The 25682-nt window shown below is 52.5% G+C and overlaps 1 protein-coding gene across 1 annotated transcript in view; it reads right to left on the bottom strand.

The window, feature by feature from the left end:
• LOC119940416 (maestro heat-like repeat family member 5) overlaps positions 1–25682 on the bottom strand; it is a 46879-nt gene that overhangs the window by 8402 nt on the left and 12795 nt on the right. The window contains exons 11-26 of the mRNA XM_038760676.1: positions 25352–25543; positions 24096–24218; positions 23628–23707; positions 18040–18175; positions 16346–16441; positions 15257–15361; positions 13844–13979; positions 13063–13181; positions 11003–11152; positions 9409–9563; positions 7281–7431; positions 5763–5917; positions 4180–4317; positions 3062–3176; positions 2102–2245; positions 1700–1876 (exon numbers count right to left, since the gene is read on the bottom strand). Of these exons, the coding sequence (XP_038616604.1) occupies positions 1700–1876; positions 2102–2245; positions 3062–3176; positions 4180–4317; positions 5763–5917; positions 7281–7431; positions 9409–9563; positions 11003–11152; positions 13063–13181; positions 13844–13979; positions 15257–15361; positions 16346–16441; positions 18040–18175; positions 23628–23707; positions 24096–24218; positions 25352–25543 (2172 nt within the window). The remainder of the gene's footprint in view (positions 1–1699; positions 1877–2101; positions 2246–3061; positions 3177–4179; positions 4318–5762; positions 5918–7280; positions 7432–9408; positions 9564–11002; positions 11153–13062; positions 13182–13843; positions 13980–15256; positions 15362–16345; positions 16442–18039; positions 18176–23627; positions 23708–24095; positions 24219–25351; positions 25544–25682) is intronic.

The raw sequence follows: 25682 nt of genomic DNA, 5'->3' as shown, positions 1-25682 counted from the left end.
GAAGGAGGGGGAGATGGGGGAAGAGACCAACCCAGAGGGATCTCCCTGGGCCTGGGTTAGTGTGGGAGTGAAGCTGAATTGGGGAAGAAGGAGAAGGCCAACCCAGAGGGGTCTCCCTCCAGTAGGGTTGGGGAGAGGCCTACCCAGCAGGTTCTCCCTGGGTTTGGGTCAGTGTGGAAGGGAGCCTGAGTAGGGGCTCAACCCAGAGGGGTCTCACTAGGGCAGGTTAGTGTGTGTGGTGGAAGGAAAAGCCCCACCCAATACCCTGGAAACCCAGAGTTGGGGTGGCTTGAGAGGTCCTTCTGTTGACCTTAGCTCCTGATCTGCACCCCTCACCCCCAGGCCCATAAAATTGTTTGACAACATCAGCTGAATAAATCTCTGGCAACTAATGAAAATGTTTGTCAACCTTGAAAAGTCTTTCAAGATCTTGAAATGATTCCCCCATAGTAAGGCCAGCCAGGGCTCAATTGGAGGGCTTTGTCGAACCTTCTTTTTTTTTTTCTTTATGTAATTTGTTAAATGCTCACTATCTGCCAGGCACTGTACGAAGCATGGGAATAGATGCCAGTTAATCAGCTAGCACACAGTCCAGGTCCCACATTGGGGAACTGAGGTCTGGAAAAGTTAAGTGACTTGCCAAAGATCACCCAGCAGAGAAGGGAAGGAACTAAGATTAGAACTTGGGTCCTCTGACTCTCAGGCCCATGCTCTTTCCACCAGGCCACAGTGGTTCCTGCTTTTTCCATCACCATCGAAGAGAAGCAGGGCTGAACTCAGAGCCCCAGGCCCAGGCCTGGAAATGCCTCTTATGTCCTGCACAGCCTTGCCCAACTGTGCCTGATCTGACCAAAAACGTCCAACTCAACTTTTACAGACTGATTTCCTTGTGACTCCCTTGGTTTCCATCATTTGAGTCTGTGCTCTGACTCTTTTAACCTCTTGCATGTCTGCATTTTGTATGGCATGATTACCCCACACTAGCTGGCCCTCTCCGCACAGGCAAAACCCCATTATTCCCCTTCTAGTGCCTATTTGCCATAACCTGGTCAGTGCTCTGCTTAGGCTCAGTGCTGCTTCTGCAGGCCTGTGAACAACACTCACACACACGCATACACACACACACCCATGAATGTGCATGTGGTCACATACATGCATGTGCATGTGCACACACAGCTATGTACATGCCTGCATAAAGGCCATACATATTCAGAGGGACATACATCTGGGTAACAACATCAACACAAATGCACACACACCTGCCACACACACATCTGTCCACGAATCATACACAATTGAGTACAGAGTCCCCCTTGGTAACACTCCCACTCATTCCTGCAAGAGCCCAGGCCTGCAAGTCAAAGGATCTGTGTTCTAACTCTGGCTCTGGCACCTGCTTGCTGTGTGACCTTGAATGAGTAACTTAACTTCTCTGCACCTGGCTTTTCTCATCCTTACAATGAGGATTCAACACATTAGATATCCAGTACTTTGAATAGTGCTTTGCAAATAGTAAGCGCTTAATAAATGCCATTATTATTATTAGATTGTGAGCTCTGTCTGGGGCAGAGACTGTTTGACCCGATTATCTTGTATCAAACCCAGCGCTTAATACAGTGCTTGACTCATAGTAAGTGCTTAACAAAGACTGTAATTACTAATTATTATTATTGTTATTATTATGCACACATGCACTCACATCATCAAAGAATGGGCGTAGTGTGAGTGCGATGTCCAAGCTCTGGGGTCCTGCCCCCTTCTGGGCTAAGCGGTACAACACATCGGACATGGTGTCCATCACTCCAGTGACCACCTGCTCCCTGTCTTGGTAGAGCCCATTCAGGAATCTTCCCAGCTGGGCCTGGAGTAGTGCCCCCTGCATAGCAGGAGAGGAAAAAGAAGGAGGAGACACTGTCCCCGGCCAACCTCCCCACCCCCCACCCAGCCCCCACCTCCCTATGCCCCAATTTCTGCCATGGGCCCCATCAGCTCTTGCTGGTGAAGGGGTCAGTGTTGCAGCCAGGGCCAGGCCCCAAGGGCTCTCATTTCCCCATTCTAGAGGGTCAAAAGAGGAATCTCGGGCTCTGCTCTTCACTCACACCTTCTCAGGGTGGAACAGGACATTCCCGAGGCCCTGCAGGCCGATGACCCGGACAGTGGGACTGGGGTCTGCCAGCGACTTGTGAAGGAGGGACAGGATGGTGTGTTTGGGCAGCTCCTGAAGCATCGTAGGGCTGTGGAGAAACTGTGGGAGGGAAAAGTTTGAGTTCCCTTTGGAGGGAGCTCAGTTCTCTTCTCAAGCCAGAGCTGTCTCTGAAAGGCCACCTCCTTCAGGGAACTTTTCTGGGATTATACCCTGTCCTAATTCCATCCCCACAAGCAGTAGCCTGCCCCCTTTTGTGGCCCTGTGTCTCTGGCTGGGGTCGGGGATGGGAGAGTCCACACGTCTCAGACATCCTAGACAGCCAGCCCCCTGCACCAGCGCAGGGCTTTGTGCCTCTTTGGTGTGTTCGGCCCTGCCCCCTCCATCTGCTCACCCTCCATCCATTGTCACTTCCTTAGTTGATTGGGTTTCCCCTCCATCTATTGTTACTTCCTTGGTGGATTGGGTTACTTCTTCTGGTTTCAGGCTCTCCTCGCACTTCTGTTGGTGGTCTTATTGGCCCAAGTTTACTTTCCCAACAGACCCTGTAGTCTCCCCAGGGCCCAGGCAGCCTTCAGTTCTGCTTTTGCCCAGAATGAAGTCAGCTCCAGGCTCTGGCTCCAGCAGGGTCTCCTGAGGGGGAATCTCCATGACCTTCCCCAAGCGTTGATCGTCAGGGTCAGACTGGAGGCCCTCATAGATTGCCAGCCGCTCGAGGGATAGGGTCTCTGCCTGATTCCCCCTTGTATACTCTTTCCCAGTGCTTCTTACCATGCTCTGTTTTATAAACACGATGACTACTACTACTAACTGAAGTCTTCCCTTCTGGTGGTCTCTAAATACTGCTTCTGCTCCCACCATCCTCCTCCCAGGGTTCTCCTCATGCTCAAGAAACCATGAAGAAGGAAGATGTCCCACCTCCGTGAAGATCATAATGGCCACTTTCCGCTCTCTCTCATGCTCGCTCTCCAGGCCGGGGACCGTGAGCTTTAATACTGCCCGGAGCTGAGGACACCTGTTCTGAACCATGGCCCTGCCATCGGAAGCAAGGTCTTGGGCAAGTCCTCGCACCTGCGAGTCACTGACCACTCCCCACTCCCTGCCCCATTTTCACTAAGACTCTAATTATGCACAATTAAATGAAGCCAGTGAGTCAGAGTGAACTCTGAAGAGTGTGGGTAGATTGCACATCCAGGGAGTCCATCCAGGTGGGCAGGCCTTGTAGGGATGTAAGTGAGTGTGGGTGGGCCAGGGGGAAGGTCAGGGGCATTGGCGAAAGTGTCTGTCAGAGGGAATAGGTGGGTGGGAAGGTTAAAGGGCGAAAAGGCCGGAGGGAGGGTCGGGGGTCGGAGGGGCCACTGGGAAGATCAGGGGTAGGTGGGGCCAATGAGAGGTTGGGGTCAGAAGGTTAAGCCGTGGGTCAGGGGACAGGAGTGGATGGGTCAGCAGAAAGGGTCGGGGCATAAGCGCCTAACAAATGCTATCATTATTATCCAGAGAAGAGTCTCGGGGCAAGGACTGCAGGGCTGGGAAGAGCAGATTAACCCACCCCACCGCCGTTCAGCCTCAGGAGGGAGGATATGGACCCAGATGATCCAAACTCTGAATAATGGAGTAACGGCTACCTCTGGGGTGGTTCATCCAGAGGGCTCACGGCAGACAGGCAGAGGGGACAAGGAGTAGGAATGGGTCGACAGAGGCAAGAGTGGGAAACCGGGTGGGAGAGGTGGGAGGAGGAGAAGGAGCAGGTGGTAGGGGAAAGTTTTGTTCTGGATTGTTGATGTTGAGCATCTGTAATCCTGAGTATACACCAGGGAAGAAGCCCAGGTGAAAGAGCGGGAGGGGGAGCAGGAAGGGCCCCCATCCCCCGCAGACTAGGGAAGGTGGATGAAAGGTGTGGAGTCAGAGGAGGGGCCCGGGCAGGGGTGGAGGGTGAATGGAGGAAAGCACGCAGAGTGGAAGAGGAAGAGGAAAGGGGAGGCAGGAAGGAGGGCGGAGAGGTCCTCCAGACCAGGGTGTGGAGCTGGGAGCAGTACCTGGCGAGAAGGGTGAGGCCCTTGGGGTAGGTGCCCAAGCTGGTGAACAGATCCCAGCCGCTCTGAAGCTCCACGTGCGCCAGATCTTTCCAGTGGCCTGAGGTGGAGAGGAGGGTCTTGACAACTTCCAGGGCCGTGCTGGATCCGGGGGAGCAAAAATTAGTCTTGGATCCCAGAATTCCAGAATCCTCTGGTTGGGAGACCCAGAGAGTTCACCCTGTCCATGCCTTGGCCTCCAGTGCAGCTAGGTAAGGAGGTGGTGTGGGCTCCCTCATCACCAGCCTGGCCAGGCAGGAATATTTTTCTGGTGCCTAGGCTCCATCCCTCTCTGTGGTGATTTAAGCCGACTTCCTCAGTCTCACCTTCAGTGAAGAGGGAGGAATAAAAACCCCTGCTTTCTTTCCAGTTGCCCTCGGGTCCCAAGGCCTTAGACAGCCACCCCTACATCCTTCTCTGCTTCAGCTAAACCATCTTTTGTCCACTCCCTCCGGGGAGACAAGCAAGAAGGAAAGGGCTAGCGGATGCAGGAGGAATTTCAGCAGGTCTCAAGGAGGATGGACCCCAGCCCCTGGCCTCCAGTAGGGCTGGGCAGTCTCTGCCCCTGTGAGGGTTTAAGGGAAAGGGTAGTTGGGGTACTATTCACCTGCCTGCCAGAAGGGGTAGGACAAGCTGATCTCTTGAAAGTTAGTTTCAGTCTTCTGCTCCCTCTCATTTCTTACTCTCTCCCAGATCTCTTCTTCGAGATGTCTGTATCCTGGCTTACTGCTTTCTTCATACTGCTTCCCCACATCCATACTACCTCCCTCCCACCACACTGACACCTCCTTCACACTGCCAGCACCACTTACAGTGACTCTTCCACCCCACAGTGCCTCCCCCTTCACACTGCCCTCTCCCCCTCCTGGCTTCCCCCTCCCTCTCCACGCTGCTCCTCCCCACCACCCTGCGCCCACCTCCTCCACACTGCCACCTCCCTCTCCACACTACCTCCTCCCCCAGGAGACAGCTCTCTTCCTGGGCTTAGCAAATTGCTTTGCCCATTGAAGGCATTTGGCAGATGCCACTGATTGGCTGGTTGGTGTATGTCTCCTCTGGGCCATTTGTCACTGGACTAAGCCTGTTGGGCAGGGGCTGGATCTCTCCAATCCAGGATGGTTCAGCTGCTCAGAACTGGGACTAGGACATTGGCCATGAAAGTCAGAGCAGGCGGGAGGGAGGGAGGGAGGAAGGGAGAAGGATGGCGAGGAGGAAGAGGAGAATGTCTGTGTTGTACTCCCATAGTCAGGCCCAGCCAAGCTGAAACACAGATGCGGCTCCCTGGTGGAGTTGGGGAGGGGCCTCTGGACCCTCATCCCAGGCCAGGCCAGGTCTCTTGACCCTGAAGTCTGGGAGTTCCCAATGGCTGCAAGTCCAGGGGGACCATGAAGAAGAGCGAGGTGACAGGAAAAGGCAGAAGTGGTCTGTGGGAATGTGGTTGGGCCAGTGCTAACTCCTCAAACATCCTCCTTTTTGGAAACTCTTGGCAAGGCTGACCTTGTCCCCCCATCCACTTGCCCCACTTGGTGTCCCTCAGGCTAGGGTACCTCTGAGGGCCAGGCAGGGATGCTTGCCCTGGCAGGCCCAGCTCGAAGATGTAGTGCAGCTGCGTGACGAGAGCCAGGAAGAGCTCTGGGTAGGCCTCCTGCACGGCAGCCTTGAACTCGTGGGCAAACAACACCTCGTGGAGGATGTTCATTGCCTGTGGGAACAGCCAGAAGGGGAGAGAGAAACAGAGTGAGGAGCCAGATTGAACCAGGGCCCAAGAGGATTCTGGGGTGCACAAATGTAGCATGGAGAAGGGTTGGCTCTGGGTGCTGAGTTTTGCTGGTGAGGATCTAGGGCTCAGAGTGGCCCTAAAGCCAGTCAGTTAAACAAAAACAAAACCAAAAAACAGATTGTCTTTGCAGTCTTCTTGTACCCTTCCCGCTTCCTTCCTTCTTCCTCTTCCGCTTCCTGAAAGTCATCCTTCTGCCTGCTTCCCCTGTCAGATCATACAGTTTCTGAAGGCAGGGACCAAAGGTTTCACCTCTGGTGGGCCCTCCCCAGGCATTTAGTACAGTGCTCTGGACTCAATAAACATCTCCAACTGGTGGATTGAGTGAACCCTGGGTCTAGCTGGAGGGGCCTTCCCAATCAGGGGCAGAGGGATGTGGGGAGCTGATACAGGAGGCCAAAGAGAAATGGGGAAATAAAACCAAGATAGAAAACAAAAAACACAGGAAAAGGTGAAAGACGGGGCACTCTTCAGTCTGAAGTGACAGGGGAGGGGAGAACAACTCCCTGAAGGGCTGAAAGACCAGCAGGAAAGGTTTGCTCCGAGGAAACAGTGGCCTTGAGCTGTTCCCCACCTCTTCCTCCAAGGATCCTACAAGAGAAAAGAAGCTGACACTGCAACATGAAGGATTTAGGTTACAGATCAGGGAGAACTAACTGGAAGCAGCAGGAGCTGTTGGGCCCTGGCGTGGGTGGGTGGGGAGACTATGGATTCTCCTTTTCCAGAGGGTGTTGGGCACACAAGAGATTCTCCTGTCTAATATGGTTGTCAGCGGTAAGGCTCTGCCTGGAGGAAGAGGAACATAATGGCCCTTATGCCTCTCTAGCTTGAGGTCTCCATGAATGGAGCAGGCTCAACATGTTCTTTCTTAGCAGCGATGGGGTGTACCGAGTGCAGAGTGCTGTACTGAGCATCTACTGAGGGCAGAGTTCAATACAGAATGACTACTGAGTGCAGAGGGCTATTCTGAGTACTGAGTGAGGGCAGAATGCTGTACTGAGTGCCAATAGAGTGCAGAGTGCTCTTCTGAGCCTTTACTGACTGCAGAGAGTTATACGAAACGTGTCCTGGATCCAGAATGCTGCACTGAGTGCCTACCGAATACAGATCACTGCACTGAGCACCTACTGAGTGCAGAGTACTGCATTGAGCACCAGTTGAAGGCAGAACATTGTACTGAGTACCAGTCGAGTGCAGGGCGATATACCGAGCTCTTGGGAGATGCGGCAGAAGCACAACCCATTCTCCCAGGGTGGCAGAAAACTTAGATCCTTGCATGGAGACTCACAGCAAGAGACTTGAAGTGAGCTTTCTCCTCGATGGCCCCTTTGATTTCCTCCGGGGGTGGTCGTTCCTGCAGCTTGGCCAGAAGGACCTTCAGCACCTTTGGGCTGACGTGCTGTTCAGTGCCCACTGCCCGCCATAGGTCAAACGCTTGGCTGTTGGGGGCAGAGGAAGGATTTTGGTTAGATTGAGGGAGTCAGCCTGGAGCAATGGAAAGAGTACAGAACTGGAAGTCACAAACTTGGGTTCTAGTCCCTGCTTTGCATCTTGCCTGCTGTGTGAACTTGGGCAAGCCACTTAACTTCATCTGTAAAATAGGGATTCAATTCTTGTTCTCTCTCCCCTGTAGTCTGTGAGTCTCTTGTGGAACAGGCACTGAACCTGACCTTTTTCTCTTGAATTTGCCTCAGGGCTAAGCAATATGCTTGACACCTAATAGGCATTTAATAAACACTATTATTAGTGGAGAAAATCACACTGAGCCCAGTCATTTTGAAGAGACTGGCCTATGTCCTGAATGAGGATGTTTTCAGATGGTCTCATCAACTCTAGAGAAAGACAAGCTGGTTTGTCTGTCAGCTCCCATCCCAGAAGCTCTTACAAACTTTCCAGTGCAGGCAATAACATGCATCATCTAGACTCATTGCATTATGGGACTTGTATTTCAGTTAACTGCCCCAGGGTGCTAATTGCACACATCTCTCCCCTTCTCTACATGCATGACTACCAAGCGGGAGGGGTCAGGCATGTGAGCTAGGGATGGGGCCTTGAAGACCTTGGACGTCTGTGACCAAATGAGGTTGTGGAATTGCCTTTCTGCAGAACGTTGCTGACGTTTACATTTAGGTGGGTTGGTATTAAGTGTAGAGACAAGGGACAGACAAAATGACTGGTAAGAGCTCCATCACAATAATGATAATAATTTTGATACTCGTTAAGCACTTACTAGGGGCCAAGTACACTCAGCTGTGGGGCTGATACAATGTAAGCAGATCCACAAGGGACTCACAGTCTAAGAGGAACAGAGCCTGGGTAATTATCCCCACTTTACAGATGAGGCAACTGAAGCACAGAATGATTCAGTGACTTGCTCAGAGTGGTGGAACTGGGGCTCGAACCCAGAACTTTTAGACCTGTGCTTTCTGACTGTCAGACCTGTACTTTTTCCACTAGGCAACACTGCTTGAACCCTCTGATTTTATGATTCTTCCTCAGGACAGGTCAGGATGAGGCTGGATGGGGCAGGGCAGGCAGGGCAGGGGCAGGAAATTGCCAAGGTAGTACAGGGCAGTGGTGGGACAGGGCTCAAGGCAGGTCAGCAAAGGGCTTGGGGCAGGTCAGGACAGGGCAAGATCAAGGTGGGGCAGGACAGGATGGGGTGCGACTGGAACAGCACGGAATGGAACCATTTTAAGGCAAGAGAGGGCACAGGGGCAGGGCAGGAGAGAGCAGTTCTGGGAACAGGAAGGGAAGGTTTCAGCCACGCTAGGGGAGGAGCCTCACACCAGGTCACTGGTTGGGAAGATGCCCGGCTGGGGTTGGGGTTGTGATATGACGGCCCAGCTTTCTGTGACCACATTCTAAACTGTCCAGAAGGCTTTCCACTGGAGTTGGAGATGGGGACAAGGGGTGAAGCTGAGGTCCAGTGGTTGAGGAGATGCAGAAAGCCTTCCTGGGAAATACATTTCCCAGAATCACCTGGGAATGCAAGCCAATCCACCTGGGCAGAGCCCCTTATATGCAGAAAAGACTCTCTGGCCCTTTTTGATCATTCTCTCTTGTCCTTTGCTATGGAGCTGCCACTAGTGTCTTGTGAAAAATTTTTGTGCTTTTGGGAGCCCTTTTAAGGATGTAAGAGTCTGTGTTTGCTGCTGGCGGGTTATGTATCTAGGAGTGCGTTGTAATAGGGATGTCTTTTGGGTTTCCCTCTCATAACAGCAAGGTGAATTTTTGCTTGGGGCTTAGTTTTCAGCGATTTAGTGTTTCACTTGGCTTCTCTGAGTCTCAGTTTCTCCAGGTGGGTAAAGAATGGGCAGAGTAAGGACAGCAAGGTCACTCAAGTGAAGACTCCTTGGCAATCGCAGGGGCTCGTGTTCTCTGTCAGATCGCCACGGTGGCCTCTCACCCCTCACCTGTCTGGCGGTAGCGAGAACTCCAGGAAGGCAGACACCAGCTCCCAGGTATGATCCCTGGCCAGCAGGGTGAGGGCCTTCAGCGCGGTAGTTTTGATGGCCACGGAACGGATGGAGGCCAGCTGCAGGTAGAGAGTCCTGCCGATGTCGGCCACCTGCATGGGTACAAAGCCTGCCGGCTGGGTGTGGCCCCAAGACTCTGGAGCGCCAGGAAGCCCAGGAGTTGGGGTTCTTTCCTGCCTTGCCCACCGGCTCCCGCACCCCTCCCGCTTTAGGCACTTCTCAAAATCAGTGCAACTTTCGACCCCAAGGAGGAAACGTGAACCGCAGAGGGAGGTTCTAAGTCGGGGAGCAGAAGATGGAGAACTGGGTGGGGGTGGAGCTGGAGGGTTTCACAGTCCGCAACAGGAAGGCTGGAGCAGGGTTCTGAGCAAATCGGCCCCGAGGCTACGACCTACACCAGTTCTTCCTCTCCAGCTTCCTGTTGGGGAGGCTCTGTGGAAATAGGCCTCACCCTGTCCTGGGTGGATAATTAGCTTGGATCCCTGCCTTGATTCTAGTCCCGGGCCACCCTGCTGTGGCCGGGCCACAAGAGGTGAAGGTTTCTGACTGAAGATCCACCACAGTGAAGTTGATAAGCACAGCAGCAATCCAAAGAATTTTCTGCTGATGTGGGTGGTGAAGGCTGTGGCTTTGACCAAGGCAACCTCTTGGCCCAGGCCAAGGTGCTGCAGCACAGCGCTAGCACTATACGGAGCTCATGTGGGAAGTCACAGGGTCCTGCACACAAAGACTTTTGTGCTCACTCTTCCCTGGGCTGCGCATCTGCCCACTTCCTCGCTTATGGAGCACCTTGCCCCAGTGGGAACAGGATAAGCAGAGATGAGAGAAAGCGAGTGGTGCAGCAGGGCAAAACCACCAGCCCCGTCATCAATTCCGTGCGGTTTCTCGGCCCTGACGTCTCGGATCCAGCCTCGCCCCGTCACTCTCGACCAGAGGAGACTCTGTCCACCATCACATCCATTTGGAAGCATCTGGGGCCCAGAGGCCCCAGACCAGCATTCTAGTGAGGGCAGTCGGGGCGGGGAGGAGGCCCCCTCTGCTAACCTTTGGCCCACAGAGGTCAGAGAGGAAGAGGTCAGGGAGAGGTTTGCTCGGTCCAGAAGTTGTTCAGCTTGAGCTTGACGGGTCTCTCAGGGGTGAGGCCCAACCCCAGCCCGATTGTTGGACGCTGGCCCATTTGCCCCCATTCCCGTTCCCTTGTGCTGGAGAATGCAGAATTTGCTTTGGGAAGCTTGGGGGTCTTGGGGAGAGGTCACAAGACTTGGGCGGCTTGGAGGGCCCAGAGCAGGAAGAGGTGATGCCATGACATTTGTCAGAGGCTGGATTCTCTCCCTGTTTCTGGCCTGCTGGATGGGGAGAGCTGAGGGGTGACCATGGGAGGGTGTGCCCAGGCCCAGCCCATACCTGGGTTCTTGGTTGCCGGAGCTGGCGGCCACCAATCAAGGGTCCACCTTCGAGGCTGGAAACTCTGGACTCTGGACTCCCTCCTCCTGCTCCCCTTCCCCCACCTCTCTCCCGCTCCCCCGCTCACCTTTTCAAGCTTGGCCCCAAAGTCCTCTAGAATGGCAAGGAGCATGTCAGCAGCAGCCTCCACGCGGAAGTGGACAGAGCCTCGCATGCCATCTAACACTGTCCAGATGAGATCCCGGAGCTGGGCTAGGGAGAGATGGTCCCCAAAGGCCTGTGCCAGACAGGGGGATGGTTACTCTGAGCCCTTGGTCTTTGGGAAGTAATTATGTACTACTGCTTGCTCTCCTATCCCCTTCTTTCCCCAAGGGACTTGGGCCAGCCAGTCTGTGGCAGGAAACAGAGTTTTTGAGCAGGGGTTCCAGGAGGGGCTTAAGGGAGCTACACCCACTCACCAGCTGACAGTCACTTCCTCAACTTGGAAAGCAAGGGTCAAGAGTTGGACTGGTTCACAGTATTTGAAGTTAAGGTGTGGGTTGATAGTAGCTTCAGAAACTACAGTTTTCAGGTAGTTGCTTAGTTTCTTCTGTGATCTGTTGTAAACTGCTACACAATCCACAGAAAAAGTAAATGCCCACAGAACTTTAAAGCAAGTGTCTTAACCCATAGCCTTCACCATGGCAGAGAGAGTGGTGGTCTGGCATGTATGGAGGGGGAGGGAGTTGCAGGCCAGAGGGAGGATGAGGGAAAGGGGTCGGCATCAAGGTAGATGAGATCGAGGCACGGTGAGCAAGTAAGCTGGCTCCAGAGGAGCGGCATGCGCGAGGTGACCTCTAGTAGATCCGGGAGGTAAGGTAGGAGGGGGAAAGCTGATTGGGGGCTTTTCAGCCAATGGTAAGGGGTTCCTGTCTGATGCGGAGGTGGATGAGCTACCGCTGGAGGTTCATGACTGCTGGGTGGCTTCCTCAACGGCCGGACAACTGCCGTGTCTTTTCACGCTGAAAGTTTTCCTGTGTTTTTCAGGACCTCGTCCTCCAAGGTAGAAGGCGAGGGATAGGGGCTGAAGCAATAAGAGCAGAATGGGAGGGGAGCAGTCCCGGAAGCTTGGGAAAGCAGGGCTGCGGGGTTCTGTGAGGATATGGAGGTGATGGTGCCAAAAACAACCGGGCTAGCACTCAGCACTCCACAGCTAGCTAGGCAAATTTCCACCTTCAAATCTGGAATTTCTTGGGTTTCTGATTTTAAATAAGTTCATGGGTGAGGGATTCATGGAGGGAAAGTTAGAGATGTAGAGGGAAGCATCTGGGGTATTATTATTACTATTACTATATTTGTTAAGTGTTTACTATGTATCAAACACCTTTCCTAAGTGCTGGGGTAGATACAAGTTGATCAGGTTGGACGGAGTCCCTGTCCTACAATGGGGTTTGTAGTTTAAATAAGAGGGAAAACAGGTATTGAATCCCTATTTTACAGTTTAGACTGTGGCCCAGAGAAGCTAAGTGACTTGTCGAAAGTCACACAGCAGACAAGTGGTGGAGACAGAATTAGAACCCAGGTCCTCTGACTCCCAGGTTCATGCTCTTTCCATGAGGCCATGCTGCTTCCCTTGTGTGTTGCATGGTGGTCCATCTCTAATGGACCATGAGACTAGGTGTCCAGGAAAGCAACCAGCTCTCAGTCCATCCAAGCATCCCAGTGCTGCTGGCAGAGACAGAATTCCAAACCATATGGTCCACAGCATTGACTGTGGCAGGTACAGAATTACCAGCCAGATGGCCCATTGGACTGACCACGGCAGGGACAGATTTCCAAGCCAGATGGCCCATGAGCCTGACTGGGGCAGAGGGAGAGTTTTTTTTTGTTTAATGGTACTTTTTAAGTGCTTATTGTGTGCTAGGCACTATGCTAAGTGCTGGGCTAGATACAAGATAGACAGGTTGAACACAGTCCATGTCCCACCTGGGGCTCACAGTTTTCATCCCCATTTTACAAATAAGGTAAGTGAGGCCCAGAGAAGTGAAGTGGATTGCCCAAGGTCACATAGCAGACGAGTGCCAGAGTGGGGATTAGAACCCAGATCATTCTGACTCCTGGGACTGTGCTTTATCTGCTAGGCCACGCTGCTTCTGAGCGGAGCAGAGTTCTGAACCAGATAGATAGCCCAAGGCTAATGACACTGACCTTGACAACCTGGGAGCTGTAGTTGGTGAGAAAAGCCGGGTCTGAAGGCACTGACTGCTGTCTGAATCCCTTGAAAGCCTCCAGCTCTGGGCCCATGACACTGAGGTCCTCCTTCAGACCTGGCCCAGAAAGACACTTGAATACCCTGGGCACATACAGCTGGAGGCAGGAGTCCTTGTCCTTCCTTGGAGCAGCTGGCTACGTGCCCTTGAATCTCTCTGGGACCTAAGTTTCCCCATGGGTAAGAATGAAGAGAAATGTCTTGGGCCCAGTCTCTCAAGGTCATGGTCTAGAATACAATGAGAAAAGGATGCCAGGCACAACAACTTGTTGTCCTGAATGAGGTCTGGTGTGTCCTGCAGGATGGCAGGGACATGAGAGGAGAAAGGGGAGGGGGCACAGGCAGAAAGGGTGGGAGTAGGGACAGCTGAGGTGGTGGGATTTGCGGTGGGGGAAGTCGTAGTGGGGGCTGTCATGGCAGGGCTGTTGTGGTGGGTGCTGTTGTGGCGGGGGCTGTTGAAGTGGGAGCAGTCATGGTGGCAGCCATTGTGGTGTGGGCAGTTGTGGACAGGACAGTTGTGGTGGGGGCCATTGTGGTGGCATTCATTCAATTGTATTTATTGAGTGCTTACTGTGTGCAGAGCACTGTACTAAGCGCTTAGCACTTTGGCATGGGCCACTGTGGCAGGGGTGGTTGTGTCAGTGCTCATGTCTGGAGGTCTCCTGGGGTGAGGTTTGTGCCCCATTTGCAGAGAGCCCCGAGCCTGTAGCGCTTCCTCACCTTTGTGACGTAGCAGCAGCAGCCACAGGTAGCCAATCCCTTCTAGGTCCAAATGGCGGGTGACCCTGTCAGGGTCCCGGCACAGCAAGCCCAGCATTCCCACCAAGTGCCCGATGCGCCTGAACTCCAAAGATGACTGAGACGGAGGGAGGAGATGAGGGCATGGTTGGCGGGGGGTGTGGGGGTGTGTGCAAGGCAGGGGGTAATGCAGAGCCAGAGGGAGCCAGAGGGAGATGCACAGACAGAGAGAGAGAGAGAGAGAGAGAGAGAGAGAGAGAGAGAGAGAGAGAGAGAGAGAGAGAGAGAGAGAGACAGGCCAAATCAAAAGACATGTAGTATCTGTCCAGAGAGTACCATTCGACAATTACTCTCCCACTTTCAAAGCAGGCACATTATTGAAGGCACATCTCCTTCAAGAGGCCTTCCCTGACTAAACCCTCATTTCTTTTCTCTCCCTCCTTTCTGTGTCACCCTGATTTGCTCTCAACTCTAGCTCTGCAGCACTTATGTATGTATTTGTAATTTATTTATTTAAATTAAAGTCTTTCTCCCCCTGTAGACTGTAAGCTCACTGTGGGCAGGGAATGTGTCTACTATATTATTATATTGTTCTCTCCCAAGTTCTCAGCACAGTTCTCTGCACACAGTAAGCCTTCAATAAATTTTATTGATTGATTCAATCCCCTGCAATAACCTTGATTGAAGGACTGATTTAAAAATTTTTTTTAATGATATTTGTTAAGCACTTACTATGTGGCAGGCACTGATTAGTTGAAAGGTCTAAGATTATTTAAAGACAGAATATTCTCATTAGCCCGACATTGATAAGAGGAGGTTGTAGAGTATAAAGATGATGCTTGTTATTATTATTATCTTTTTGTATTTGTAAAGCTCTTACTATGTGTCAAATACTGTTCTAAGCACTGAGGTAGATACAAGTTAATCCCCATTTTACGGATGAGTAAACTGAGGTACAGAGCAATGAAATGATTAGCCTAAGGTTATACAACAGGCAACTGACAAAGCCTGGAGCAGAACCCAGGTCCTCTAACTCCCAGACCCATGCTCTTTCCACTAGGCCACGCTGCTCCTTCACATGTGCATGAGTGATAGGGGGACCGAGGTGTTATGAGCACTTCTGGGCTAAGGTGGCAGTTGGGGGAAGATGAGAGATGAATGGGGAAGCCTCCTCTAGGCGATGGGCATTCCACAGGCTTTTGAAGCTGGGGAGTGGAGTGATCTATGGGCTATAAAGGGAGGGCAGGGAGGGCAGGGAGAGAAGGAGGGAGGGAGAGGGAGAGGAAGAGGGAGGGAGAGAGAGGGAGAGAGAGAGACAGAGAGAGACAGAGAGAGAGAGAGGAGGAGGACGAGGAGGAAGAGGAGGAGGAGGAGGAGGAGGATATGGCTACTCACATCAAAACAAAGGTTCTGGTAAGTGAATCTGAGGAGTGAAACACAGCTCTTCACGGCCCGCTGTCTCTCGTGGGCTCGCTCAGATGCCAGCCAGCTGTACATGTGCTGGGGAGACATGGGGGAGAGTCCAGGTTCCAGAAGACAGAAGGGGGCAGGGGTTGGGGATGTCTCCCAGTAAAGAAGACAAAAAGCCTGGGCTCATTGATTCAGATTCCCTGAGTGTCAACCCGGAGTTCCTGGAGTCCCTTACAGCTTGCTGAGGTTTCTGCTTAAGACCCAATTTCTCCCTGCCTTCAAGGCCAGTCTCAGTGGAGAAATAGATATGGGGAGTCTTCTCCTCCTTTGCCTTTCCCCTGAGCGTTCAGTGGAGGGACTGTGGGGCAGGTCTTTCCTCTCCCCAACAAGTCTGGGGAATTGGATGGGCCATGCTGGGATACTGGAGGGATGGAAAGGGGGAAAGTCAGGACTGCTAGGTGGGCAACCTGCAGGGCAACCAGCACACAGTCCCTCCAAATGTATTGGGGTCCCATTGGTGATAGAGTTCTGGGCTAGTCAGGCTGGGAGGCTGATTCAGTAGTGGTGCTATTCATAATTATAATAAAAACAATAATAATGATTGTGGTATTTGTTCAGTGTCAAGCACTGTACTAAGCGCTGGGGTAGATACATGACAAGCACATCAAAAATAGGCCCTGTCCCACCTGGAGCTCAGCTCACAGTCTAAGGAAGAGGTAAATTAGGTATTTCATCCCCATTTTGCAGATGAGGAAACAGAGGACCAGAGAAGTTAAATGACTTGCCCAAGATCACACAACGAGCAAGTGGCAGACTCAGGATTAGATCACAGGTTTCCTGACTCCCAGTCCTGTGGTCTTTTGACTAGGCCCTGCTTCTTCTCCTGTTTTAAACAGAGTACTGAGGTGTCTCAAGGGTGTTCCATGAAACTTGAGTCTGCTGTCCCCAGAAACCCTAGCCCCCCCAGGGCCCCTTTTCCTGTCCCACCCTTTCCTCCCCCTTCCTCATTTTTACGAGGAGAGCGACGTCACTAGGAATTCCCTGGTGACTCCTCAGGCCACCTCCCAGACTTACTCCAACGAGGCAGTGGAGTTCTTCAGGACATGGGTTCTCAGAGAGGAAGCTCTGAAGAATCTTCTCCAGGGCCTCCCTGGTCTCCTCGAACAGGGCCTAGGGTGGAAGAAAAATCTGTGCTCAGATGCCCCTTGGGAAAGGGAGTGGGGAGAAATGGGGATGCTGAGGGGCTCCTCTTCCCCTCCTCTCTTCTCTCATCTCTGCTCCCCTCACCTTGTCTCCCCTTCATCAATCGTATTTATTGAGCGCTTACTGTGTGCAGAGCGCTGTACTAAGTGCTTAGCCTCATTCATTCATTCAATCATATTTATTGAGCGTTTACTGTGTGCAGAGCACTTGCCTCGCCTCCCTGCTGCCTCCAATGCATGGAGGAACGGGTTTGTGGGGATTTGAGGATGCTCAGCAGGGGCCCAGAGCAGAGTCTCACCAGTGGAGGTCGCATGGGCTCAGGGCCAGGGCTGAACTCGGACTCCACTGTCTTGACTCATGGCCCAAAGGGTGGTCTGCCTGCTGTGGTGTTTAAGGGGGTACCAGACTCTCCCTTGGGGAAGGCTCTTGCTGGGGTGGGAATGAGTGTGGACTGAGAGCTCACCTCCTCCAGGAGGCCTTCCCAGACTGAGCCCCCATTCCTCTCCCTCTCCCCACCCCCCCCGCCCTACCTCCTTCCCCTCCCCACAGCACCTGTATATAAGTTTGTACAGATTTATTACTCTATTTATTTTACTTGTACATATTTACTATTCTATTTATTTTATTTTGTTAATATGTTTTGTTTTGTTGTCTTTCTCCCCCTTCTAGACTGTGAGCCTGCTGTTGGGTAGGGACCGTTTCTATATGTTGCCAACTTGTACTTCCCAAGTGCTTAGTACAGTGCTCTGCACACAGTAAGTGCTCAATAAATACGACTGAATGAATGGACAAGAGAGGCCACTGGGTTTGGGATTGGCCTGAGGGAGAGACTCCCCCCTACTGGCCCTGAGGGCAATAAGTTCACAGCCAGGGAGCAGCCTGTGATTCCCTGACCTGGGACTTTCATTTCCCCACCAATCCAGGTCTTGTCCCAAAATAGGGCCTCTGGCCTGGCCTACTGCCAACACTCTGCCTTCTCTCTCCCCACATCGGTGACCAGGAGCTGGATGACCCAAATCCACAGAGAGTAAATCCAAATGCCACATTTTAGCAAGTGGCGTCAATCTCTTCCCCTGCCAACGGATGCCGGGCCCAAGTGCCGCATGGGTCAGTATGTGGGTCATTGTGCTGGTGTGATATGGGTGGGGGGAAGGGACTCAGTAGACTCAGGACAAGTTGGATAGATTCATTTTGGCCACTCAGGGGTCTGGGGGCTCTAAGTAGAGAAGAGCAGGGAGGTTAAATGGACCATCTCCAAGGATAGAGAAGTTAGACGGACCGTCCCTGAGCATTAGTAACAGTGACTGTCCAGGTGGGCATCTGTCACACAGTTCCTCCAGGGGTCCAGCAGCCACTTTGGGAGATGGAGTCAGGGCTGATGGGCCACCGCTTTGAGCCCATGTAGTGCCTCATTGAGCCCATGTGGCACCACTCAGGGCCTCTTTGGCATCCTTGTGGCCAGCAGGAGGGAACCAGAGGGCACACAGGTGTTCAGAGAAGACCCCGGAAGGGGCCAGTACCCGGGAACGGATGGTGGGCTGTGAGAGTGTGGCGGGGTGTCTCACCTGGACATCAGGAGGGTTGGTCAGAAGGCACGTATGCTTTTCCAACATTTCCATCGGGGGCAGTGTGAACACGCTTCGGAAGCATGTGAAGAGCAAGTGAGATTTCTTCTTGGGCTCCAGAGCTGGTCTCAGCTTGCTGGTGAGAGAGGAGCAGAGAAAACTCTCTGGGTTTGCCACTTTGCAACCCCACCCCGCCACCCATCATTGCACCCCGGCCCCCATGGTTAACGGGATCATGATGGGTGGGGGCAGGAGGTGAGGGAGAACCCAGAGGTCCAGGTGGGGGAAGAGCTTAGCCTTTTTTTTTAAGGTCTTTGTTAGTTGCTTACTACGATGCAGGTACTGTACTAAGCACTAAGGTATATACAAGGTAATCAGGTTGGACACAGTCCATGTCCCACATGGGGCTCACAGTTGTAATCCCTGTAATCTCTTGATGAAGTGAAGTGACATGCCCAAGATCACACAACAGACAAGTGGGGGAGCCAGGATTAGAGCCCAGGTCCTTCTGACTCCCAAGCCTGTGCTCTATCCACCAGATCATGCTGCTTCCACCCTGGCCTTTGGAGAAACTGAGCACACATCTGAGCTAGGAGCATTTTCAGCAGTGCTCCCTCCTGCGTGATTCTTGGCACTAGAGAGAAAACAGGAAGCAGAGGGATTTCTGGGCTTGGAAATCACAGCAGGGTGAGCGGGAGGTCCTAGCTATGCCTGCCGAGGGCACAGACACTCAAACAAGGACCTGATGGACTGGGTCTGGAACAGCCAATCTGCCTGTCTTTGCCCATCCCTTTTACAAGGGGTCTAGGCCCCCAGTGGCAGGTTGGAGATCAGTCCCCTCCCCATCCAGAAAGACCATGCACTTTGGCTGACAGACACCCAGAGCATCCACCTCAGCTATCTGAGGTGGATTCCCTCTCATCTTATGAAATCTCTCGCCCCTTCCCTCCTCCCCTCCTTAACTTCCATCTTCAACTGCTCACTCTCCACTGGTTCTTTCCCCTCTGCCTTCAAACATGCCCACGTCTCCCCCATCCTAAAAAAAACCCTCTCTTGACCCCACCAAGGTCAGGGGTTCGTATCCCGACTCCGCCACATGTCTGCTGTGTGACCTTGGGCAAGTCACTTAACTTCTCTGAGCCTCAGTTACCTCGTCTGTAAAATGGGGATTATGACTGTGAGCCCCACGTGGGACAACCTGATTCACTTTGTATCCCCCCAAGCGCTTAGAACAGTGCTTTGCACATAGTAAGCGCTTAACAAATACCAACATTATTATTATTATTATTATTTCCAAACTCCTTGAATGAGTCATCTACACCCGCTGCCTCGAATTCCTCAATGCCAACTCTCTCCTTGACCCCCTCCAATCTGGCTTCCATCCCCTACATTCCACTGAAATTGCCCTCTCAAAGGTCACCAATGACCTCCTGCTTGCCAAATCCAAAGGCTCTTATTCTATCCTAATCCTCCTCGACCTCCCAGCTGCCTTCGACACTGTAGACCACCCCCTTCTCCTCAACACGCTATCCAACCTTGGCTTCACATACTCGGTCCTCTCCTGGTTCTCCTCTTACCTCTCTGGTCATTGATTCTCAGTCTCCTTTGCGGGCTCCTCCTCCCCCTCCCATTCCCTTACTGTAGGGGTTTCTCAAGGGTCAGTTCTTGGTCCCCTTCTGTTCTCTATCTACACTCACTCCCTTGGTGAACTCATTCGCTCCCATGGCTTCAACTATTATCTTTATGCTGATGACACCCAAATCTACATCTCTGCCCCTGCTCTCTCTCCCTCCCTTCAGGCTCGCATCTCCTCCTGCCTTCAGGACATCTCCATCTGGATGTCTAAAACTCAATATGACCAAGACTGAACTCCTTATCTTCCCGCCCAAACCCTGCCCTTTGCCTGATTTTCCCATCACTATAGACGGCACTACCATCCTTCCCGTCTCACAAGCCCGCAACCTTGGTGTCATCCTCGATTCCGCTCTCTCGTTCACCCCTTACATGCAATCTGTCACCAAAACGTGCCGGTCTCACCTCTGCAACATCGCCAAGATCCGCCTTTTCCTCTCCATCCAAACAGCTCTACCCTGCTCGTTCAATCTCTCATCCTATCCCAACTGCATTACTGCATCAGCCTCCTCTCTGATCTCCCGTCCTCCTGTTTCTCCCCACTTCAGTCTATACTTCACCCCACTGCCCGGTTCATCTTTGTGCGGAGACGCTCTGAGCATGTTACTCCCCTCCTCAAAAATCTCCAGTGGCTACCAGTCAACCAACGCATCAGGCAGAAACTCCTCACCCTGGGCTTCAAGGCTGTCCATCACTTTGCCCCCTCCTACCTCACCTCCCTTCTTTCCTTCTACAGCCCAGCCCCCACCTACTGCTCCTCTGCCGCTAATCTCCTCTGTGCCTCGTTCTCGCCTGTCCTGCCGTCGGCCCCCAGCCCACATCCTCCCCCTGGCCTGGAATGCCCTCCCTCTGCACATCTGCCAAGCTAGCACTCTTCCTCCCTTCAAAGCCCTACTGAGAGCTCACCTCCTCCAGGAGGCCTTCCCAGACTAAGCCCCCTATTTCCTCTCCCCCTCCCCCTCCCCCCGCCCTACCTCCTTCCCCTCCCCACAGCACCTGTATATATTTGTACATATTTATTACTCTATTCATTTTACTTGTACATATTTACTATTCTGTTTATTTTGTTAATGATATGCATCTAGCTTTACTTCTATTTATTCTGATGACTTGACACCTGTCCACATGGTTTGTTTTGTTGTCTGTCTCCCTCCTCTAGACTGTGAGCCCATTGTTGGGTAGGGACCATCAGAGAAGCAGTGTGGCTCACTGGAAAGAGCGTGGGCTTTGGGGTCAGAGGTCATGGGTTCAAATCCTGGCTCTGCTAACTGTCAGCTGTGTGACTTTGGGCAAGTCACTTAACTTCTCTGTGCCTCAGTTACCTCATCTGTAAAATGGGGATTAAAACTATGAGCCCCCCATGGGACAACCTGATCACCTTGTAACCTTCCCAGTGCTTAGAACAGTGCTTTAAGGATTTTTGAGGAGTCCTCAAAAATCTCCAGTGGCTACCAATCAACCTACACATGAGGCAGAAACTCCTCACCCTCGGCTTCAAGGCTGTCCATCACCTCGCCCCCTCCTACCTCACCTCCCTTCTCTCCTTCTACAGCCCAGCCCGCACCCTCTGCTCCTCTGCCGCTAATCTCCTCACCGTGCCTCGTTCTCGCCTGTCCTGCCGTCGACCCCCGGCCCACATCATCCCCCTGGCCTGGAATGCCCTCCCTCCCCACATCCACCAAGCTAGCTCTCTTCCTCCCTTCAAGGCCCTACTGAGAGCTCACCTCCTCCAGGAGGCCTTCCCAGACTGAGCCCCCTCCTTCCTCTCCCCCCCCCCTCCATCCCCCTGCCTTACCTCATTCCCTTCCCCACAGCACCTGTATATATGTATACATGTTTGTACGCATTTATTACTCTACTTATTGATTTATTTTACTAGTACATATTTATTCTATTTATTTTATTTTGTTAATATGTTTTGTTTTGTTCTCTGTCTCCCCCTTCTAGACTGTGAGCCCACTGTTGGGTAGGGACCGTCCCTATATGTTGCCAACTTGGACTTCCCAAGCGCTTAGTACAGTGCTCTGCACACAGTAAGCGCTCAATAAATACGATTGAATGAATGAATGCTTTGCACATAGTAAGCGCTTAACCAATACCATTATTATTATTATTATATGTTACCAACTTGTACTTCCCAAGTGCTTTGTACAGTGCTCGGCACACAGTAAGTGCTCAATAAATACAACTGACTGAATGAATGAATGGAGGAGAAACAGGGTGGTCTAGTGGAAAGATCACTGGATTGGGAGTCAGGAGACCTGGGTTTTAATCCACTTGCCTGTTAGTGACCTTGGGCAAGTTGCTTAACTTCTTGGTGTCTCCATTTCCTCATCTGTAAAATGGGGAGCTCCCACCCCACTAGAATGTAAGCCCCACGTAGGACAAGGACTGTGTCTGACCTCATCATCATGTATCTACACCAGCACTTAGTATGATCAATCAATCAAATGTGCTTATTGAGGACTTACTGCATGCTGGACATTGTGCTAAGTGTTTGGGATAGTACAATACAGTAGGGTTGGTAGTTGTGATTTTTGCCTAAGGGGAGCTTTCGATATAGTTAGGGATGTGAATATTAAAATAAATTACAAATAAGGGAAGGGGCAGAGTAGAGGGATATGTGCAGTTAAGTGCTATGGGGCTGGATGTGGGCTGACACTCAAAGTGTTTAAGGGTTACAGACCCAAGCACATAGGTGAGGCAGAAGGGAGGGTGAATAGGTTGGGGAAAAGAAATCTTAGTCAGGAAAGGCTTCTTGGAGGAGATATGATTTTAGCATGGCTTTGAAGAGGAGGAGAATGGTGATCTGTCGGATATGAAGTGGGTGGAAGTTCTAGGCCAGAGGGAGGCCGTGGGCGATGGTTGGCTGCAAGAGAGATGAGATCAAGCCACAGCGAGGTTAGGGTGGTGGTAGAGGAATGAAGTGTGTGGGATGGGCTATAGAGGACACCAGTGAGGTTAGGGTAGTTACTTGGCACCAAATGAGTGGTGAAAAATGCCACCGTTGTTACTCCTTCTAGTGATAGTAGCAGACAAAGCCTTATGGTGAATTCATTCATTCAATCGTACTTATTGAGCGCTTACTGTGTGCAGAGCACTGTACTAAGCGCTTGGGAAGTACAAGTTGACAACAAATAGAGATAGTCCCTACCCAACAGTGGGCTCACAGTCTAGAAGGGGGAGACAGAGAACAAAACAAAACATATTAACAAAATAAAATAAATAGAATAAATATGTATAAGTAAAATAAATCAATAAATGGAGTAATAAATACGTACAAACATGTATACATATATACAGGTACTGTGGGGAAGGGAAGGAGGTAAGGCAGGGGGATGGAGAGGGGGAGGAGGGGGAGAGGAAGGAGGGGACTCAGTCTGGGAAGGCCTCCTGGAGGAGGTGAGCTCTCAGTAGGGCCTTGAAGGGAGGAAGAGAGCTAGCTTGGCGGATGTGGGGAGGGAGGGCATTCCAGGCCAGGGGGATGACATGGGCCGGGGGTCGACGGCAGGACAGGCGAGAACGAAGCACGGTGAGGAGATTAGCGGCAGAGGAGCAGAGGGTGCGGGCTGGGCTGGAGAAGGAGAGAAGGGAGGTGAGGTAGGAGGGGGGTGAGGTGATGGAGAGCCTTGAAGCAGAGGGTGAGGAGTTTCTGCCTGATGTGTAGGTTGATTGGTAGCCACTGCAGATTTTTGAGGAGGGGAGTAACATGCCCAGAGCGTTTCTGGACAAAGACAGTCCAGGCAGCGGTGTGAAGTATGGATTGAAGTGGGCAGAGACAGGAGGATGGGAGATTGGAGAGGAGGCTGAAAGAGTGAATGAGCTGAGGTGAGCTGCAGAGTCTTGAATTATGCCGACTAGTTGGAGACAGGACAGGGTAAAACCAGAGAAGGCTTCCTGGGGGAGGTGGGTCTCAAGTTGAGGTTTAAGAGTCAGATGGATTAGGGAGGGGTTACCTGAGATCTGCGATGATGAGCATGGCCTGCTGGCGGGCTGAGGTGCAGAGGGAATCTAGCGGCTCCTTCTCGACCAGCATCTGGGAACCCGAAATGACCGGTGCCCATGAGCTGGTGACTGCCATGGATCTGCTCCCCAGGGCTTCCCTCCAGCAGCCTGGTGCTGAATCTCAGGCTCCTTCCCTTCATCCCTCTGCAGTGGGACAACTGTGGGCAGTGGCGGGACAGCTGCGGACAGTGTGGGTACAGCTGTGGGCCTCTTCCTGGAGTCTTCTGAGGGTAGAGATGTCTGGAACCTCCAGCACTCATAACTCCCAGAGGCAGGAGTTCCTGAACTGAGCAGGAGAGGTGCAGTGTGGGGGAGATTGGGCGTCCAAGCGGGGCGAGGGACTGCTAAGCCCTGTGCTGAGCCATCCCCCGGCCTGACAAACCTCCCTTCACCCCTCTACCACATCCTTGCCCACTCACCACAAGACAGCGGGTGAGCTCCTGGGCCTGATGGAATGCATAGCTTTGGGCTCCCTCGGTCCTTCTGATGGCCTGGACCAGCATCAGCGTGGCCGTGAAGAAGCTCTGCTTTAGAGAGTCGTCCTGGAGCAGGGAAGGCCACGGGTCAGGGTGGTGCTAGGCCGTGGGGATGTCTCTACCCCAAATGCAGAGCTGGGGTTCCTGGATTCCTCCACCCCAGCATGGAGTTAACCCTTCAGCCACCAAAAGCCCCATGGGAGCACCCAGCCTCCGGCTCATGGACCAGAGAGATGAGCCCAGAGGCCCCCCTTTTCTTAACAGCCACAGCCCATTCTGAGGGGCACTGATGTTATCACAGGCCACCAGCCCCAGGGACGGAAACAGGTGTGGCTAACCCATGTCAGTGGCCAGTTATGGTGATTTTGTGTACAGCGGGGATTCATCAGACCCGTCCTGCCCCTCCAAATTGAGCTGAGGGCACCGAGAAGCTCCTCCCAGGACTGCCAGTCAGCAGTGACAAACACACAAGAGATGTTCATGAAAGGTGAATGATTAGTGTTGGAGGAAACAGTTTCAGTTGGAAATGCAGGTTTCTTTTGGAAGCATGTGACTGGTCACCCCAGAGACGGGGCTGCTATGGTTGGTCCGTGCCAGTCCCCCCTTCTGGGGTGCCCTTCTTATTCCTCATCCCCCAACAAACCCACTCTCTCCAGGAAGCCTTTATAGATAAACCACCTCTGACTCTGGTCATGTTGAGCATGCCAGGACCTCTCAGTCCTTCCTCCCCTTCAGAAAATGATCTGGACCTGGAGTCTCCTTGACCCATTGTAGTTTACATCAGAGGGGAAGGAGGGGACAGGCTCCCAGCTTGCCAGGGGATACAAATCCTGTCCCTTAGCCTCTCAGGTGAAGTGATCTCATCCCACTCCCTGCCTTCAGGCCTAATCTAACCATTCCATGTCCTCTCCATCCATTCCCAAAACCTGGGGCTATGGCATCTCCAGAGAGATGACCCAGTGCCAGGAGTCACAGGGAGCTAGGCGTGGACAGGATTTATGGGCCTGACTGGGTCTCTGGGAGCTGAATGTGGACTGGATTTATGGTCTCGGGACCCAGCAGTCCCAGAGAGTTGGATATGGCTGTGATTTAGGTCTCTGGGCCCAAGAGTCACTGGGAGCCATAGTTGGCTGGGCTGTCGGGTTTTGGCCCAGGAGTCCCTGGGAGCTGGATGTGGCTGGGCTGCAACGACTCGGTACCCAGATGCTGCAGTGGAAATAGTTGACCATCCGCGATACGATGTTATCCACCCATGGCAGGATCATTTCTTTGGCTTTGGCCACAATTTGGCTATAGGAAAGGAGGATGGTGCTGCCCATCCACTTCCGTTGCGCATCTTGGGTGTCCTGGAGGGTGAAGAGAAGTGGACAAGTTCCCTGCAGATGCAATGCCTCCCTCAGGGCCACCGGAGGAGGGAAGGGAAAAGAGAGAAGGGAGAAGGATGGGAGAGGAGGTAGTGTTGGATCTCTGTTAGAACAGACCTGACCTTGACTCTGGGGAAGGAAAAAGGCCCAGAAAGGCTGTTGGAAT

Source organism: Tachyglossus aculeatus, chromosome 18, assembly GCF_015852505.1.
Source record: "Tachyglossus aculeatus isolate mTacAcu1 chromosome 18, mTacAcu1.pri, whole genome shotgun sequence".
In the NCBI taxonomy this organism is placed as follows: Eukaryota; Metazoa; Chordata; class Mammalia; order Monotremata; family Tachyglossidae; genus Tachyglossus; species Tachyglossus aculeatus.
The sequence above is the reverse complement of the archived record's forward strand: the minus strand, read 5'-3'. Positions and strand labels throughout refer to the sequence as shown.